The sequence below is a fragment of the Macrobrachium rosenbergii genome, chromosome 17 (genome assembly GCF_040412425.1).
Source record: "Macrobrachium rosenbergii isolate ZJJX-2024 chromosome 17, ASM4041242v1, whole genome shotgun sequence".
NCBI lineage: Eukaryota > Metazoa > Arthropoda > Malacostraca > Decapoda > Palaemonidae > Macrobrachium > Macrobrachium rosenbergii.
In genome coordinates, this window is record NC_089757.1 from 37,349,626 (window position 1) to 37,368,172 (window position 18,547).

General features: G+C 38.6%; 1 protein-coding gene across 1 annotated transcript in view; it reads right to left on the minus strand.

Annotated features, from left to right (window-relative positions):
- Opa1 (Opa1 mitochondrial dynamin like GTPase) overlaps positions 1-18,547 on the minus strand; it is a 40,263-nt gene that overhangs the window by 6,555 nt on the left and 15,161 nt on the right. The window contains 12 exon segments of the mRNA XM_067119332.1: positions 1,627-1,752; positions 2,356-2,497; positions 2,873-2,889; positions 3,465-3,532; positions 9,340-9,527; positions 10,365-10,526; positions 10,978-11,123; positions 11,382-11,612; positions 11,859-11,984; positions 12,460-12,615; positions 13,171-13,475; positions 15,895-15,999. Of these exon segments, the coding sequence (XP_066975433.1) occupies positions 1,627-1,752; positions 2,356-2,497; positions 2,873-2,889; positions 3,465-3,532; positions 9,340-9,527; positions 10,365-10,526; positions 10,978-11,123; positions 11,382-11,612; positions 11,859-11,984; positions 12,460-12,615; positions 13,171-13,475; positions 15,895-15,999 (1,772 nt within the window).

The following is an 18,547-nucleotide window of genomic DNA, read 5'->3' on the forward strand; positions in this document are numbered from 1 at the left end:
CAAGAGTCATCTGAACTGTCAGTACAACACTGAAGGCCAAGTTCAACTTGAGCTCTTTTTCTTTGTTAACCAAGTCATCTATTTAAATTCTACTGGTGTACCCATACCCATAACCATGACGATTCTTTAGTCAATTAGTCATCAAAGAGAAAGAAAGCAAACTAAATGCATCAAAGTTAAAGCATAAAAATCCTCTTCTGTAATACCTGCGCTGTGTTCAAAATGACTCACTGCAGGAGCTGAGGTACAACCCTAAGGGAGATATACTGCATAGTTGTTGAATATCTTCAAAGACTAATCACAAACCTTAAGTCTTGAGTGCTCTCCATGAAGATTTGCTAATGAATTTGAATCCATCTTTAAGTTTAGACATTTCTGCACTGCGCTTCCTGCATCTTAAGCAAATCATCTTCACCAGCTGACATTTATTCTGTCGCTCCTAAAGCAACAATAACAATATTAATAAAATCTCCATGTCATTGCATCAAACTTCAAATTAAAAGGGAGAGATTATACAAATATATCCCAATATTTTATGGCAATAGGCTGACTTATTACCAATGAACAACACTTTAAAAAAAAATCAAAATACCCACCAATTTTAATGTTTTAGATTACAGTCAATTCCCCAAAAGTTTCTCACACCTCCTCTAAAAGTTTTCACCTTTTAAAACTGTACTAAACAGGTAACATTTTAGTTCTAGCAATGATATATATAAAATAATATTTCAAGTTTAAAAGAAAACAAACTGATTATTTACACAAGTAACCTATTTCCTGTCTAAAGTTTCATGCAGACACAATATAGCTTTTTATAACCGACAACTTGTTATTAAACATTGTGTGATCTGTGTCAACAATACATAAATCCAACCTTCAATTCTTTTTCCTGCTTAAGATTCTTATGAGCAGTCTTAAGGTGTTATGCTCAGAAACAAGGTTATCATATTCTCTTGTTAACTGTTGATGAAGGCGCTGAAGAGCTCATGGTCATTCACCACAGCTGTGACAGCCTGTTACCACGCTCATCACAAGATCGGCGAACCTGCATAAATCAACATAAGGTTTATAACTGTAACATCAAGAAACTAAAGGATGGATTTTCATTCTCAAGAATAACAAAGTGCTAAATAATATCCTACCTTTTTCTTTTCTGCATCACTTTGTGTGGCTGATGATTGCAAAGCTGAATTCTGTGCAATCAGAGATGCTGACTGGGATTGCAATGTGGTATTCTCAACCTGCAATCGAGCATTTTCTCCTGAAGAGTAGCATTGTGCTGAGACATAACAGTGTTCTGGTTAAAGTGATGTCACTTGTGATTGTAAAGCGCAAACTGCTTCCTCGATAACTGGCAGTCTGGGACTTCAACTCCTGTTATCTCACTTTCCAGGCTGGCCCTCTGCAAGGGATGGAAATAAATCTGTTACTTGGCCCATTACCAGAATTTACCGCTTTTAATAGGATTACATACATATTTAGAAAAAGGTTACTAAAATTACTTTACCATTAACTTTATAAAGCATATAAACATATAACTATACTAAGTTACAGTTCAAACAGTTACAGAGAGATACTGATAAAAACGGAGGTTTGAAGAGAAAAAAACAATAATTTATCATCAACCTCCTGATTTCCACGATGCAGAGCTTCTCGAAGTTTGGCCATTTCTTTGGAAACATCTTCAATAACACCTGCAGCTGCTCCTTCTTCATGATATCGTTGCTGTAAAGTCTCGAACTCACTTTTAACCTGTTAACAGGAATTTACAATTCAGTGGACATAATTTTTGCTTACTCCAAACATTAATGAATTGCTACCATATGAATACTGAATTTTAAACAACCCAAATCATCACTAACTCTATGATAAAGACAAAACACCGAAAAAGAGCGTTTGGAGATTGTAAACTGCCAAAGGTGAGAAACAAAGCCCAAAGCAAATAAAGTGAAAAGAGATAAAAAAAAAGAAGAGATGGCTTTACCCAGTAGGAAGCAACAGGTTTTGGTGACAAAAGAGAACACTCAGAAAAACCATACCCAAGTGTTAAAGATAAGGCAGGCAAGGTGATGACAATGACAAGAAATGTTAGCACAGAGCTACTGTAATAATGCTTCAACTGAACTAATTTCTTATAAAAATGAAGATAATACTCTTTGCATGAAGATAATTTTGCATGGTATTTAGGATAAACAACCTCACAGTTGTTATTTTCATTCTGAAAATTTTAAATTTTAATTATAACACCTTTAGATTAACCAAAGACAAAAACGGCTACAACACCCATTCAGGAAAACAAAATAACATTTCAGTTCTATAAACACTGCCAATGCAAAAGACTTGTTGTATTCTTACCTCCATTAACTCTTTACGTAGTTCCTTGTTTCTGCTAATTGATTCGCCTAATCGAATCTCCAACGAAGCTATTTTCTCTTCCCGCACTTCCACACTGCGTTTCAAAGTTTCCTCTAGCATGGCCTCCAATGCTTTGTAACGGCTGAAAATGTAATTTAAGCTTTTACAAAACAAAACAGGTTGTTCTACATAAACACATCAACCATATTAAGCACTCAGCATGCACTGTGATGAGGGTTTAACATAACTGAGAGGTTTGTAATGAGCAAACAGTTCAAATCAAGGCACCTATAATTCCCAATAAAATATGCTATGAAAACAAGACAATAAAAAATAAGAATATGTACATTTCATTTAAGGATGTTGACTCTGCACAAACAGCAAAATGACATTTTTATTCTAAAATAATGTTTAACACATACTTACCTGTTAGTTACATATAGCTTTAGTCTTTGACGTCACGGCAGGCCTTTCAAAACGTTACGGCAGCCAGTCAATATCGGGTGATCGCCCTTACCTGCCCTCTGTCGGGTACTGAGGAACATATTCAACATGCTTCAGAATAATTTGCCTACCTGTCCCCGTGGGGAGGAGTGGGTGGTTCGTATGTAACAACAGGTAAGTATGTGTTAAACATTATTTTAGAATAAAAATGTCATTTTTAACACATACAACTTACCATATTAGTTATATATTGATGTAACACCTTTAGAGGTGGGAAAATGACAGCTAAAAAGAGTTGTTGGAAGACATGGGTTGAATGTAGAAAAATTTCTTAGTTCTCACCTGCTAAGGTAGCTGATTCCACAGTTACTGCCTCAGTAACCCTGCTATCCTCAGAGCAACCGCTGGGTATAATGACCTGGTCTTTGCATTAGCTGGGTATCAGTCACCTAGACATGGCCGTGACAATGCTCACAAGTATGCCCCTGCTCAGCAGCACAAACATCATGAATACAAAAGGGGTCACCCAACACCAAAGAGAAAAGTATAACCATAAAAACCAAAACCAACTGTGGTAAAACTAACCAACACTTACCCTCACAGACAACCATAAAAACCTTCACACTCCAAAAAACAAGTAAGTAAAAGGTAGAATCCTCCTTTACCCCTTTACCAATGCCGCCAGATACAACAAGGGCCCTAACATTGCTGCACTCGTCAAACACTGTCTGCACTTGCGTGAGATAATGCAAAGCAAATACAGACTTACACATCAGTAGAGTTTACTTGCACAATATCTTGAAGGAGAGGTTCCTTTTATAAGCGAGAGAAGTAGAGATAGCCCCTCACTTGGTTTCTTCACTTTACATTTTCAAATCATTCTGAAATATTGGAGTGAGTCAGAAATCAGATCTCTAATAAAAAGGACATGGCATTCTTGGACATTGGTCTAAGAGGTTCTGACCGAACACCATAAGAATCTGAAGGACCCCTAATATCTTTAGTCCTCATAAATAATGACTTCAAGACTCTGACTGGGCAGAGAACTCTCCTGTCATACCTACCAACCTGACAGATTTCCGAATCTCAAAAAGAGCGAAGGCCACGTGGTGCGAATGGGTCTCGTTCTTGCCATAAAAACAGTTTGAAAGAACAAATTGCTTGAAGCAGAGAATCCTACTCTCTTATCCAAGGCGGATCTCACTGGATTCTCTTAGCTGTAACTAACAAAACTAAAAAGAGTGTTTTTCCTCGTCAAGATCTTAAAGCGCAGAATCCAGGTTCAAATTTCTCAGACATAAGCCACTTCAGGACTACATCAAGATTCCACGAAACAACTTTAGCATCTGACCTCTTAAGTACCGAAGGATTGTAAGGTCCGTTATATCTTGGTTATTAGAGATATCCAAACCTCTGTGACGAAAAACAGTAGCCAGCATGCTACGATAACCTTTAAGTGTGGATGAAAGGTTCTTATTCCCGAGGAACAAAGAAAATCGCAATCTGCGTCACCGAGTTCTGGAAGGAAATGTCATGATCTTTGCACCATGAACGAAACATATTCCACTTGACTCATAGACCTTGATCGAAGATGGTCTTCTGGCTCTAGCGATGGATTGAGCCGCTTTCTTCGAAAATCCTTTGCTTCGAGAAGGCGTTCGATAGTCTCAACCAGTTGCCAGAGACTTGACAGGTTTTCGTGAAATCTCCTGAAGTGGGGCTGTCTGAGTAAATCTACTCTGTTTGAAGGCTCCTCGGGAAGTCGATCAAGATCCAGGAGAACTGGGAACCAATCCTGGAAGGCCAGAGGGGGCTATCAACGTCATCCTGGTGTTGGGTGGTGCTGAAATTTCCCTCAACACCGCACCTAACATCTTGAACAGGCGGGAAGGCGGGTAAAGGTCAGACCTGACCAATTCAGTAGCATTGCGTCCGCCTGGAAGGCTGTTTGGTCCGGGACAGGAGAGCAGAAGATTGGGAGCCTGTTCACCTGTTCGGTCGCAAGAAAAGAAAAAAAAAAAAAGGAGAAAAAAAGAGAACCAGAGGTTGACCCCAAAGTCTCACAGCGACTGCACACTTCTTCGTGCAAAATCCACCTGTGGACAGAACCTGGTGCTTCCTGCTCAAGGAGTCCGCTCTCACGTTGAGGGGCTCCTGAATAATCTCGTTAGGAGCAGAATCTTGTGCTTTTCTGCCCACAAAAGGAGTGTCTCTTGCTACCGCCATGAGGGTAGAATGAGTGCCCCCTGTTTCTTTATATAAGACAACGCTTGTGGTGCTATCTGAATGAACCAGAACTGTTTGTCCCTGTACGAAAGGTAGGAAGTGTACGAGACTCAGGTGGATTGCTTTCAACTCCTTCTTGTTGATGTGCCATTCTTTTTCTGTCGCATTCCACAAACCTGAAATTCTTTTACCCCCAACGTCGCTCCCCATCCTACTTCTGACGAAGTCTGCAAACAGTTCGTGGGTTCGGTTCGACGGAAAAGAGAGACCTTCTAATTTTTCTTCGATCTAACCACCACCTTAGATCCTCTTGATACTTCTAGTCCGAGATTGGAAAGGAGAAGGAGTCTGGAAGCGTTTTCCCCACCCATTGCTCCCTGAGGTAGAATTGAAGGGGCTCATGTGAAGTCTCCCAGGAGACAAACTTTCTATTGACGCCAGAGTTCCCAGGGAGGCTCATCCAAGCCTTTGAAACAGGCATCCATATCCAGAAAGTTCTGGACTTTTGAGACAGTCCGAGATTCTTTGATCTGACGGAAAAGCCAGAAAAGGAACTGTTTCCAGTCTCACTCCTAAATAGATCCTGGATTGTGAGGGAGATAGGTGAGACTTCTTCCAATTCGATTAGAAGTCCTAGCTTCTGAGTCAAGTCGAGAGTTACTTTCAAATCCTCCAAGCACTGAGACTGAGACTGGGAACGAAGGGAGCCAATCGTCTAGATAGAGATCTTTATTCTCTGAGATGAAGAGCTTTGGCAACAGTGGACATAACTCTTGTGAATACTTGAGGGGGCTGTGGACAGACCAAAGCACAGAGTCCTGAACTGATAAGTCTTCTCCTGGAAAACGGAAGCGAAGAAACTTCCTGGACGCGGATGGATCGAATGTGAAAGTAAGCGTCCTGCAGATCTATTGAGACCATCAATCCCCCGGACGAAGAGAATTGAGGGCGGATTTGCATCGTCTCCATCGAGAAACTGGTTTCTCCACGAAAGGTTGAGAGAACTCACGTCCAGGACTGGTCTCCACCCGCCTGAGGCCTTTGGAACAAGAAAAAGACGGTTGTAAAAGCCTGGAGAGTTGACTTCTTCCACGATCTCTATCGCTCCTTTTAAAAGCATGAGTCTACTTCCAGCACTCAGAACCGAGCATTTCTCTAGTTGCTGGAATATGCTGTCAAAGCTAAAGGTTCTGTTGCAAGAGGGCCCTCTTGAGGAAGGGATAGAATATCCTTCCTTTAGCACGGACGTGGTCACTGGTCCGCTCCGATCTCCTCCCAAATTTGCCAGAACTGCTGAAGTCTGGCTCCTACTAGTGCATGGAGGACATGCAGATCACTTTTTTAATTGAGGTTTGATAGCCCTGGAGACAAATCTTGCTTTGCCTGGAAACTAGATCCTGTATGCGGGTGAGGGCCTGCCACGAAAGGGCCTATTTTGATTAACTAGAGGACGAGTTTGCGCTGGCAGAGAAGGTTGAGAGCTTTGGTTCACGAGAGGATTGCGCCAAAAGGTCCTGTGTGGACTTCTGGTAAGTGGATTTTCGACATGCCACAAGTTCTTGAGGAAAAGGTACTTCTTATCCAGAGGTGCGAAAAGAAGAGCCGATCTTTGAGTCCTAGAAACTCCACGAGCGACAAAAAGAGCACCAAAGTTGTCGCTTCTAAGAACTCTAACGTGAAGATGAGGCTAACTCAGGCGCACCGTCACGAATCCCTTTATCTAAGCAGGACATAACAGAGAAATCATCGAAATGCGCTTCGGAAAGACCAAAAGACTTTACCTTCCCTACCCAAGCGCCAATAGTCAGTCCATAAAACTGATGACTTCCAAAACTCGGAAAACGTTCTTCAAAGGTGGTCCAACTCTGAAGGAGAGAAGAAAATCGAGCCGAGTTCATCGGAGAACGACGGGTAGAATCAACGACTGAGAAGTCTCCCTGAGAGGAGGCAGAAGCTCCCAGAGAAAAACTTCCCCAGTGTGGAAAGAAATATGTCTTAGTAGAAAGCTTGGAAGGAGGGAAGCAGAAAGTGGTTTTCCCCTGATCACGCTTGTCTTCCAACCAGAGTTCATTTTCTTTAATGCCTTCTTAGCTGAAATAGAAAGCACTAACTTCATAAAGGAAGAGGTAGGAGGTTTGAGTCTCTTGCGTACTGAGAGAGGGGAAGCTGGGGCCGAGGTGCAAAATCCTCAGGAAAATTATCAATAAAGCAAGAAGCTTTTGTAATCCGCGAGAGGAGTCTGTTCGTCTACAGGAAACTCTTCCACAACTTCTTCCTCAGATTAAATAGGAGAAAACCTTTCCGCTTGCACACACACATCCTGTGAAGGAAGAGTGGGGCCTGAATAAGAGCTTGACGAGGAGCCTGAGCCTGAATAAGAGCTTGAGGAGGCCGCCTGAGTAGAGGAGCCTGAACTGGCGCCACAAGAGGAGCCTGCGCCACAAGAGGAGCCTGAACTGGCGCCACAAAGGAGCCTGGGATGGCGCCTCACCAGGCGCTACCTGAGGCGCTTGAGCCTGGAGAGGCGCTAAATCTTGAGGGGCGCCTGAGCCTGACTAGGCGTAAGAGCCTGATCCTGAGCCTGAACCAAGGAGGATCAAGACACAGATCGAGGAGGAGCTTTCGCACTGGGCGCTCGAGCTCGAGACGAAGGAGGAGGCATCAAATACACTTCAGAAGGCTTTGCTGGAAGAACCAGGCCTTCGAGCCCGCCAAGAATGCTTCCAATTTTCTTGTGCATCGCACCGAAAGTCATGAGTAGACGAGGATCAACTGAGGCGATGATCAGTAGAGCCAGGATCGTGATGAGGAAAGAGGCGCAGAAGCACAATAAAGGTTTACGTGAAACCAAAGGAGAAACACCGGGAACGCTGGGCAACACCGAATGGGAAGTCTTATACCTCTTGACATGAGCCTTGCGCCTGGGAGAAGATTCTTCAGACGACGAAAATCTCTCCGGACTCTCCCAAAAAACTACAGGAAGGCTGAGATAAGCGAAATGGCTTCTTCTTCTGAACCGCTGAAGGCGAAAGATTCCTGGACCTCTTCAATGGTCTAGACTCGTCAGGAAATCTCCAGCCTCTGCAGGCTTAATCACTGGAGCTTGAAGAAAGACACTTCCTTGGAGTCGCCTTTCCAGCAGGCGCTCTGAAACAGCCTGAAACAACAGGACTGTTAGAGGCGACTGCTGGTGAGCAGACCCCACTCGCCTCCCTTGGACTTTCAGCATGTCTTCTCCCAGGAGCAGGGGCTTGACAGAGGCTTAGGTCTAGGAGAACGAGTAGGCCGAGCAACCACCTCTTCCACCACACTAACACTTTGCACTGCACTTAAATTATTCACAATATTTTGGAAAGAATCCATACGCTCATGAAGGATTTCCGCGTTAACGCCAATATCCTCCATGGCGCCCACAATAAGGTTAAATCTGGCGTCCATCTGGACTTGATACTCAGACACGATAACGGGTTCAGGGATATCAGAGTCAGGAATAGGAATATTAGTAGCCACGGGATATTAATAGAAGTTTCCTGCATAGCTAAGGGAGATTCCGGTTTCTGGAGAGAGAGAAGAACTTAGCTAAAGCTTTCCTGGCTCTATCTTTCTCAAGCTTCTTTACATACTTAGATAGAGCCTTCCAATCTTTTTCAGTCATACTGACACATTCATCACACTTCTCTCATATGAACATTCCTGACCTCTACAAGCCACACAAATTGAATGAGGATCAAGACTAAGCCTTGACCAACCTCGTCTTACAGCCTTTGCTGCATACCTAAAGGTATAAGACCCAGAATCTGACATAATTATCAGAAAACCTGACTAAATAGGTGACAAATAACTGGCAAACCGCAAACCAACAAGAGAGTACTTCACCAAGTGAAAACAGCTCGATGTAGGCAGATACAATGAAATTTCGCTCAAGTACCGACAACAATGTCGCCGGCGTGACGGGCAAAAATTATTCTGAAGCATGTTGGAATAGTTCTAGTACCCCGACAGAGGGCAGGTAAGGCGATCACCCGATATTTCGGACTGGCGCTGCCGCGCGTTTTGAAATTTTGCCGTGACGTCAAAGACTAAAGCTATATGTAACTAACAGGTAAGTTGTATGTGTTAAAACAAAATTAATGACTAAATTTCTCAAAAACTACCACTTAAAAAGACTTTCCTACTGAAAAAGTAATGATATTCTGTTGCTTATTAAAATATCCAATCTGCTTACTACATAACACAAGGCATCTTATGAATTTTCTTTAATGTATTCTAAAGTTTATCCACTCTTCAGTGAGTAAATATTATTCAGTGCTTTACCTGAGTTTTCAGTTTGCGCTGCTGGAAGGTAAATGTTTTCAAATATATGCGTGGCCATTTTTTCCCACAGTTTTTTTGACAGAGCATCTTCCCACTGTTTAGGGGACACCTGGGAGAGATTCACAACTTCATCTAGAATTTCTCCACGTGCTTTCTCAAACAGCTCATCACGGTCTAGCTCCCTAGTTCTGAAACAGAATACAATAACTTTCAGATAAATAATGCATGAATTTGCTATATATTATGTAAATTTATGCTAACTCTGTTTTCAGATTCTATTTGTTTCAATGTACAGTAGATAAAAAGTACAACTCTTATTAGGTACAGCCCACATTACAATAGAGAAAAACTAAACAGAATAAGGATATACTAGGGGCTTCGGTCCAACAGATGCAACAGACCTCCCTCTCAAAAGATGACGATATATGAATAAGAAAATCAGAGCAAAAAGAAAATTTCAAACTCAGAAGCAGAAGACGTCAAACCATGAAATATGAAGACTGCTGATTACCAGTGTTGACAGAAGATAAGAAAGTAGCAGGATGAAGACCAGCAGAATAGCCCAAAAATGGAAAGGGTAAAAGACAAGGCAAAAAGTGCACAAGAAAGGATAGAGTGGAGATAACACATCTAACACCATAAAGAGAAAACTTAAAACCCTAATTTAATGATAATAAGGATAAATCAATGATACTTTAAGCAATAGCTGTGGTATGTCAAACATCTTAGAAGGTGATAATTGACTAGTTTTGAACAATAGGACTGTTATGAAAGGTTACAGTTGTCACCCTTTTTAGTAACAAGCTGTAAAAGTGTGTGCTTCCATGATGAACAAGTAAATAACACCAGTATTCAAGATATAAAAAAATCCATAAAGTTCCAAAATGCAAACAATGTGCGGCACACCAAGAATGTAGATGACACTAACGAACATTTCATCATGAAAGCATCATTATCACCTGTGCCCCTTTCACCATCACATGTACAACACACTATAAAACCAATGAAACCATTAGAAGCATTACCTTGGAAAATTATTCTTCCACTCTGTTTCCAGATTGAAGCGTGTTGCCTTAAAAGCATCTGCTTGTTGCTCCACAGTGTCTCGTACCATCTTCCAGAAGCATTCAGATACCGCAAAGCTTAAATTCCTCGTTGTACACTGATGACTATTAATAACACCACCTCTGTAAAATAAAAATTAGAAATCTTACAGGATTTTGTAAAAAAAAATTATTGAAGTTGCTAGCAAAAAAGGACATAGGCTAACTCCAAAATGTTATGAATTATTAAACAAAGTTTAGCTAATGTTTTAGACTTATTTCATATTATAATTACAATGAAATTGATCATTACAGCAATAACTTGGATTTCATGATTACCTCCAAGCAATTTATTGAACAAAACATCAGGCTAGTATAGCCAAAAGGTTTAAACATTAAAAAAGTATCTACTGACACAAAAAGTACACACTGGCATGGAATTTTACTTAGTTACTGTGCTGTTCTTTAAGACAGCTTTTTTAAACTATGCTAAAAATAAACCAATGAAATTAAATGATAGTGTAGAGTACCCATGTTATGCTTTATTACAGCAGAACAATGCTAATATTACGGTGACTGATAAGCGAGTTCTTACTTGAATATTTTTGAAGTTCTGAAAAAGGATTCTTCATAGTCCTTTATTTCTTGAATAGAATCTTCTTTGCTCCCTCTACCAGTGACCACTGCAAAGTATCCTAAGGCCTTCATAGGAAACAGCTTCCCTGACAGGATCTTCCTAATCTATAAATGTAATACAAGTATTGGGAGATATGCATCACTTTTATCGAGAAAATTATAAAATTATTTCTTCTGAACAGAATTTTAATTGGTGTCACTTTTACCAACATTATCACATCCATTCCTATACTAAGACAGTACAATAAACCTTAAATATGCATTCCAATATATATTCAATGAAAAATTCTTAAGTGTGTGAAGCCTTATAAAATAACACAAATGAAAATAAAACTAATAATAATGTACTCTGAATGATCTTACCCTATCAGGATTAGCTAAGTTCTCTTCAGCAAGATCCACCTTTGTCAAAACAAAGATGGTTCTCTTCCCCTGAGGATCCATCTGGCTAACCAGGTCTGTAACATTGGACCGTTCAGCATCAACTGATCCATCTTGGATACACAAGATAATTGCGTTGGGGTTAGACATGTACTGTTGTGATATTGCTCGGATAGCATCACGAGTATCAGCTGCAAGGTCTGCGGTCACCGTCTGAAATCAAAATATTATAGAACTTCACTACTGCTTTCATCAATAATCCTGGAGAGTAATGTTACAAACTTGTCAAAAGAGTACTATTTTTCTTAATCTATGTACAACTGTAGATTTCATTTCAAAAACCTTATATTTAAGGTGACTGTTAGACATTGTCATAATCTGGATAAGTGAATAATGTCAACAAAGTATGTCACTGCAATAATACATCTAAAATTCTTGAATAATTTATGAGTCACATACACTTATAATCCCAGGCAAGTCAACCAGAACCATTCTTTGAAGACCAGGTCCTTTGACACTCATGGATATGACCTCATGACTAACTGTTCTTCCTGATCGTACACTGTTCCTCATTCTCAACTCAACCTGGAATAAACATTTGTATTCACTGTCAGTTCTTCCAAGGGATCTGCATACACTTTATCAAAATCTCCAATATGACAGCTTCCTGATAGCTAAACATTGGATAACTGGGACTTTACTGTATATACTGTACATACACCAGAGAAAAAGTTGTAAATTCCCACCAACTGATACACTAATAAAAGCCTATTAATAAAAGTATAGTTTAAGAAACAATGTGATAAATCAGTGACTGGGTTCAAAAGAATAATCCTTATTTTAATGCTAAGACTGATAAGCTCTCACAAGGGCAAAAATGGAAAGGTTTTGTCAATGTCTCATTAAGTTGTCAGTTTTGCATCACATAAGAAATTTATTCTGAAAAATATTTATTTATAAAACATAGACTAAACATCAGTTCTTTTAACCACAATATAGTAAAAATATACAGTCCATAACTTCACTCTGTTCGAATAACAAATTCAAATACACAACTCACCTCCTTTCTCAATTCTGCTAACTCTGACTCTTTAGTAAGATCAAATTCTCTAGTTGAATCTTTGAATGATGCAATGTGATATGGACCCTCACTTAATGTGACCATTACAGGAGCCCTAGTCATCATCTCTCCAGCACCACGAGGAAAGATCCTGGCCTGAAAAGTTTTGACGTACATGAATGACACTAAACAATCACATAATAATGCAAATTCAGCATGAATTTTCATGAATTAAATAATAAAATCTTTCAAAACAATACTTCACATATAAGAGTAATCACAAACATTAAGCTGTAAATGTTGTTTAATATCCAATTTGCTGTACCTTGGAAATAAAACCAAATGGGAATTATAACTGATAAGTGGTAGTCACCCAGTCGATTTAAATCGCCAACTACTACTACTTCTGTCTTCAGTGACAAGTTGTCTTACCACTGACAGTCCAGTGGTAAGGGAACTTGTCACTGAAGTCTTGGGTAGATGCTGTAGGTGGCTGGAATCCATCAAGTGACTACCACTTACCCATTATAATTCCCCTTCTTTATTATTCCCAAGGCAGAATGATTTGGATATTAAACAAGATTTGTAGCTTAATGTTTATAAATATAAAAAAGTCATGGTGATGTGATAAAAGTACTTGAATATATCACCTATCATTTACATTCCAATGAAGTGTGTGAAACGATCATACAATAAATGACAACAAGTTACCTGTGCTACCATCTCCAACACTGAAGTCTTCCCTGAACTTTGATCCCCAACAACCACCACCCTTGGCAAGTGGTCCTGAGTGTCGTAACTGCTGTCATAATCACAGAGTTCATCCAGAACTTCGCTGTACATGTCTATAAGGGACTTTTTTATTTTCCTTTGACCTATAGTGTCACCAGCCTTGAGCATTAGTGATTTACGCAGCTCTTTGTTTTCCTTCTCCAGCCTCTCCACTTCCTTTTGATATTTAAGCTGCACCTGCATCAGCTCCTCCTGCAATCCTTCGTACTTTTCTCGGATATTTTCTGAGGAGAAAAGGATGTGACTGTTATTTTGCGTTACCAGTAACAGAGGCAAACATTTCACAATCAACAAATATAGGATCAAATTCTGTGGTGCTCTGGAAGAAAAATGGATGGCAAATCAATACAACTGTAGCCAAAGAGACAAAGATTATGAAACATTCTATATACCAATAGCAGATGTATTAAGCTCTAATTCACACAGCATGCATGCTGTGTAGAGAGAGAGAGAGAGAGAGAGAGAGAGAGAGAGAGAGAGAGAGAGAGAGAGAACCATATGTAAATGAATACTTATGTACTGCACTATATTTAATATATATAAACCAGCACGAATTCAAGTAAATTTTTACCAACTAAACCTGACAATACAGGTTTTAAGCAAATTCAAAACAATCAATATGGTTACATACTGTATATGCTTCAACTAGCAATAATAATGAACTGAGCTGCATATTCTATACATGAATTATGTACATTAAAAGACTGCATCAATGAAGAATGGGCCTTTCATGAATACAGTAAATGTCATGACAGAAAGACAAGAGCATTTGGGCAAATGCGCTGTCTTTTTCAAACAGCTTTTAATGAGGGCACCATTTTCTCAAAGTTAACATAAAAGTTGTTAATGTAGGAATGGTGAAACATGTCAATACACAACTACACTTCTATGAGTCATAAATCTTTTGACTGAAGTCTGAGGCCAAGAGGTTGAGTAAGGTCAAACTCCACACCTGGAGAGGGCTGTTCACGCACTACAGAAAGTTCAGTCATTCCACATGCAGAAGTAAGGGGCACCACTAATGCCATCTTTACAGTTATTACGTTGCTGAGAAATGCATCACTCAACAGCTCATGATGAACTTCACCAAGATGCAAACAGGACCCAAAAGTGCCGTTCATGAAATCTTTTATAACTTGCAGTGATCTCTAATCTTGTTGATGACCATTTTATCAGTACAGCCTGTGATTGACACCAATTCTTGAAGTTCATCAAATATGACTAAACTCTGATAAACTAATGACTATGTCCTTAACAATTAAATGCATCCTTAACTTACAATATAACAAGAATGATAAGTAAGATGTATATACAGTAAACATTTCATGTGTCTGGAATATCTCCAAGAGTTTACAAGATGGTTATCATCTTTTAATTTATTGATAAGAAGATCCACAGGTTTTGTTTTCATGTTACTGAAGACCTCAAGTACAAAGAGGCACCAGATTATGTTAGCAAACAAAAGAGATTAACTACTTGCCATACAATGTGCAATCTTATTTTTCTAGGTTACAGCTCAACTCTGTCATTCACGAGTTTTACTAAAGCAAATAGCTTCTATGTTTAATGTTTCATGTCTTATAAAAGAAAAAAATATAAAAAGCTTATAACTAAAAAGAAAGAATACTAAAATCAGTAAAACACATCATAATTACCATATATAATTCCTTGCTTTTGAGTGTTGCTTCTATAACAACTGGAGATTGCTAAGGAGGATAAACTCCTCCAAAGAAAATTGGCAGTTCATGGCCTACCATATGAAAATGGTAGAAGCCAACTGCATAATCAATAAAACATGCTTTTAAGAAGTGTTAATCCTCACTTAGTGACCGTATGAAGATCTGAACATCAAATCCATGTGTTTATATGAGGTACAAACTATCACCCCAATTAGCTTACTGTACTATACAAATCTCAATGATTGACCATATGAAAATCTACAGAGCAAGGAAGTGCAGAATAGCAAATGTAGCCTGGTACAAATGCAGATGCTAAACATAATATATGCAGATGCTAAACATAATATGTATAAACAGGCAAAAAGTTAAACAATAAAAAGAGGAAAACGGGATACCTTTAAGGGCAATCTTTCTCAAAACAGTGGAAACCAGGTGATAAAACAAATACATGACTTCCTGACAATTACACAGCTTAAATAAATCCAAAATCATTGTAGATACTAAATGATGCATGGCTTTCGAAAATAAATTACTAAAACACTAAGACCATGCAAAGAAATAAAATAAAGAGATGAAAGAGATGTGAAAATAACAAGAAAGTCATCAGACTCTAAGACTTGAAGAAATGTGCTGATGACATCATGATGATGGCATGTTTTCTAACGGCACTTGGTTTGGTCCTCACCGTATGGAATATCCAAAGCTCGAGATGCTCTGCTTTTCAAATACTGGTAAGGTCTGGTTACTAAGATGCGATACTTTATGTGGGAAAAATTGGTAAAAATTCTAACATAAAATAAAACTTTTAAAAAAGGATGCAATCTGCCTCAACATAAAATAGGTTACTGTGTTTATATAACGTCATAATACCTATGTAACAAAATCTCAGCACTTCGTAGCAACGGTGTTAACAAGTGGCATGCAAGCAGCATGATGTTAATAAGCCGTTAATCTATATACTGACCCTCTTTACTGAGTGATGCTTTAAGGCCACCATTTTCTTTCAGCAAACTCGAAATTTCACGTTCAAGAACTGCTTTCCGTTCCTGAAGTTCATTTACAGCAGCAGCTTAAGACAATAAGCTGTGTTAATACAAAGTTCTCTCCTGAGAAATGAAAGTCAACAAAGCTGAATCCCTATATAACTTATACTACACAACAATTCTACAAGACTTGACAACGTTTAAAAACTTTACCATTAGACGAGCACAAGAATAATCTAATGAAAGCAACCAACCCTTATTGTCATGTATTGAATTTCAACAGAAAGTTACTAAGAAGAATCATGAGTAAAACTAACTACAGAGCAACACAATTTTTCACTCAGGCTAACAAAGAATTTAGAAAATTTTCTTCCAGGATCAACTACTACTTAAACTTATCAAGACCAGTTAATTTGAGTACATAAACCTCTGCAAAGTGAAACAATAAAACTACAGATTGTAATTTGTGCCAACTTGCATGCTTTTGGTTATTAAAAAACTACTCCAAATGTTAAAATTTACAACTTTGTTAAAAGGCATCTAGCTCTTAATGGGTTTACTACACTAAAAGCAAAATAAATGACTCGGAAACCGAAAACACAAGTTAAATCATAGTTCTTTTATCAAAGCAACCTATTACTTATTGAGTAAGGCAACAGCATTCCACCGAGTCATGTCGACACTAGAGAACGCACAGAAAGAAAGAAAACTTGGGTTATGCAAACTAGGCGCAACAGATGCAGTGAAGGAATAATGTTTGGGTAAAGTATTACAACTCACTCTTATAAAGGGAAACATTAACATTAAGGCTGTCTTGGAAATAAATGAGTGCTGGGACAATAGATCTGTACGTGGGCATGTTAATATTATACAGTTGCTAAATGAAGCACATCAATCTCCCACCTACAGAAACGACTATAAAAAATACATACACCTTATACTGAAATACTCGTCATGAAATACTGAATTGTACAAAATACTAGTTTTTCTAATAAATTCAACGGGTTAAGTATCCACCTTCAATGTGATATACACAAACTCAATAGCCTTTTGTCTAACAGACATAAGGAATGTGGTTGCTTGACGGTGTAAGTAGCAACTGGATGCTCCAATACCATTAATAACCCTCCTCACTTTTCATATAAACTGGGAAAAAGTCTGCAAGATTCATGGTGGAAGAGGGAACACTCCTTATATTAGACGAGTTTGTATGAAACAATTTTGTCTCACAAAAAGTAAGTCTTTTCTTGACTACCCCATCAATCGTGTACGTGCGCAAGCTGCAAACACCCATGAGTATCCGTGAATGTCTTTAAGGCCCAGAAAAGTCCTTATGAGTCAGGGGGCCAAGACTGATACTTCAACAGTTGTTCATAGCTGAGATAAACCTGCTTGCATAGGGGAAGAGTTAAACAATCCTCATCCTTCTCCTGGCATTATCCCAATATTAACCCTGTCAAAATATCTCCTGGTTAACTTCTATTTTCTATTTTTCCAAGACGTCATCAGAATCTCAGGAATATCTGCATGATATCATTTGTTATCAGCAATATCTCCAGAGGTTATTAACCGTATATTACTGCAGAAAATACCAGATATGACATGGATAAGCAACACTTGATTCATGCTTACACAGAGCATCAATTAAAGTAAGTTGAAAGTGCACGCTTTACCACTGCAGTACGACATACCCTAAAACTCTAACCATTAAACTTTCAAAGGTTCTACCTCACGACTCACAGTAGTATTATACAGTGTGCAATAATAAACAAAACTATTGGAACAATAGCCCTCTTTACTTCAACAATAAATGCAGAAAACTGCACTTAGAAGCAATAACCAAAGTCTGTGAAAACAAATCTACAATGGGAAAAAAATCCATTTTTTTCCACTAATTTCTATCCATCAATGTACAGATGAAGGGGAAAACAATTCATTGAGTATGTATAACTTCCAAGTTTTTTCATCCCATACAAGTGATCACTACATCTACTTCTTCTGAACTTTTATCACCTACATCTCTAAAAACAGCTATGAAGAATGAGGGAGCTTGACCAATCATCTGTTTCCGTTACAAAATCATCCTTTCTAACCTTTACCATTTGGTTAAAACAACACATTAGATATAAAACCTTATAAAATTAAATATACGAAACAGAGCAAAACACAATGCAAGGTTTACTAATTTCCAGTCTCAGGTGGCACTACAACCGAAGCACAGGTATACTACAATATCTGTGTATATACAATACCTGTGTAAGTGGATTTAAAAAGCATGTACAGTACAAAAGCCCACACACACAGCCTTCTTCATTTAAAAACTCAATATTTACATCTTAGCACAATGAGAAATGCCAAAAGGGGCTTAAATATCTAGAGGACTCATAATGAATTGCATATTCTTTGAACACTTGAATTTCAAGTCAATGGCCCCCTGTAGGCTTGTTCCATATTAACAGGGGTTTATCTTCTGAATAATAATCAAATAGTTTCACTAAAGGAACAGCCCTCTTTCACTATGTAAAGCCAGGTATACAGGTTATGCTTTTTATTTACTCTTCTTTCCTATTTTTATTTGTTTCCAAGCCAAAAAATACTGTACATCCAACAACTCAGGTTTAGATCTATAAAAAA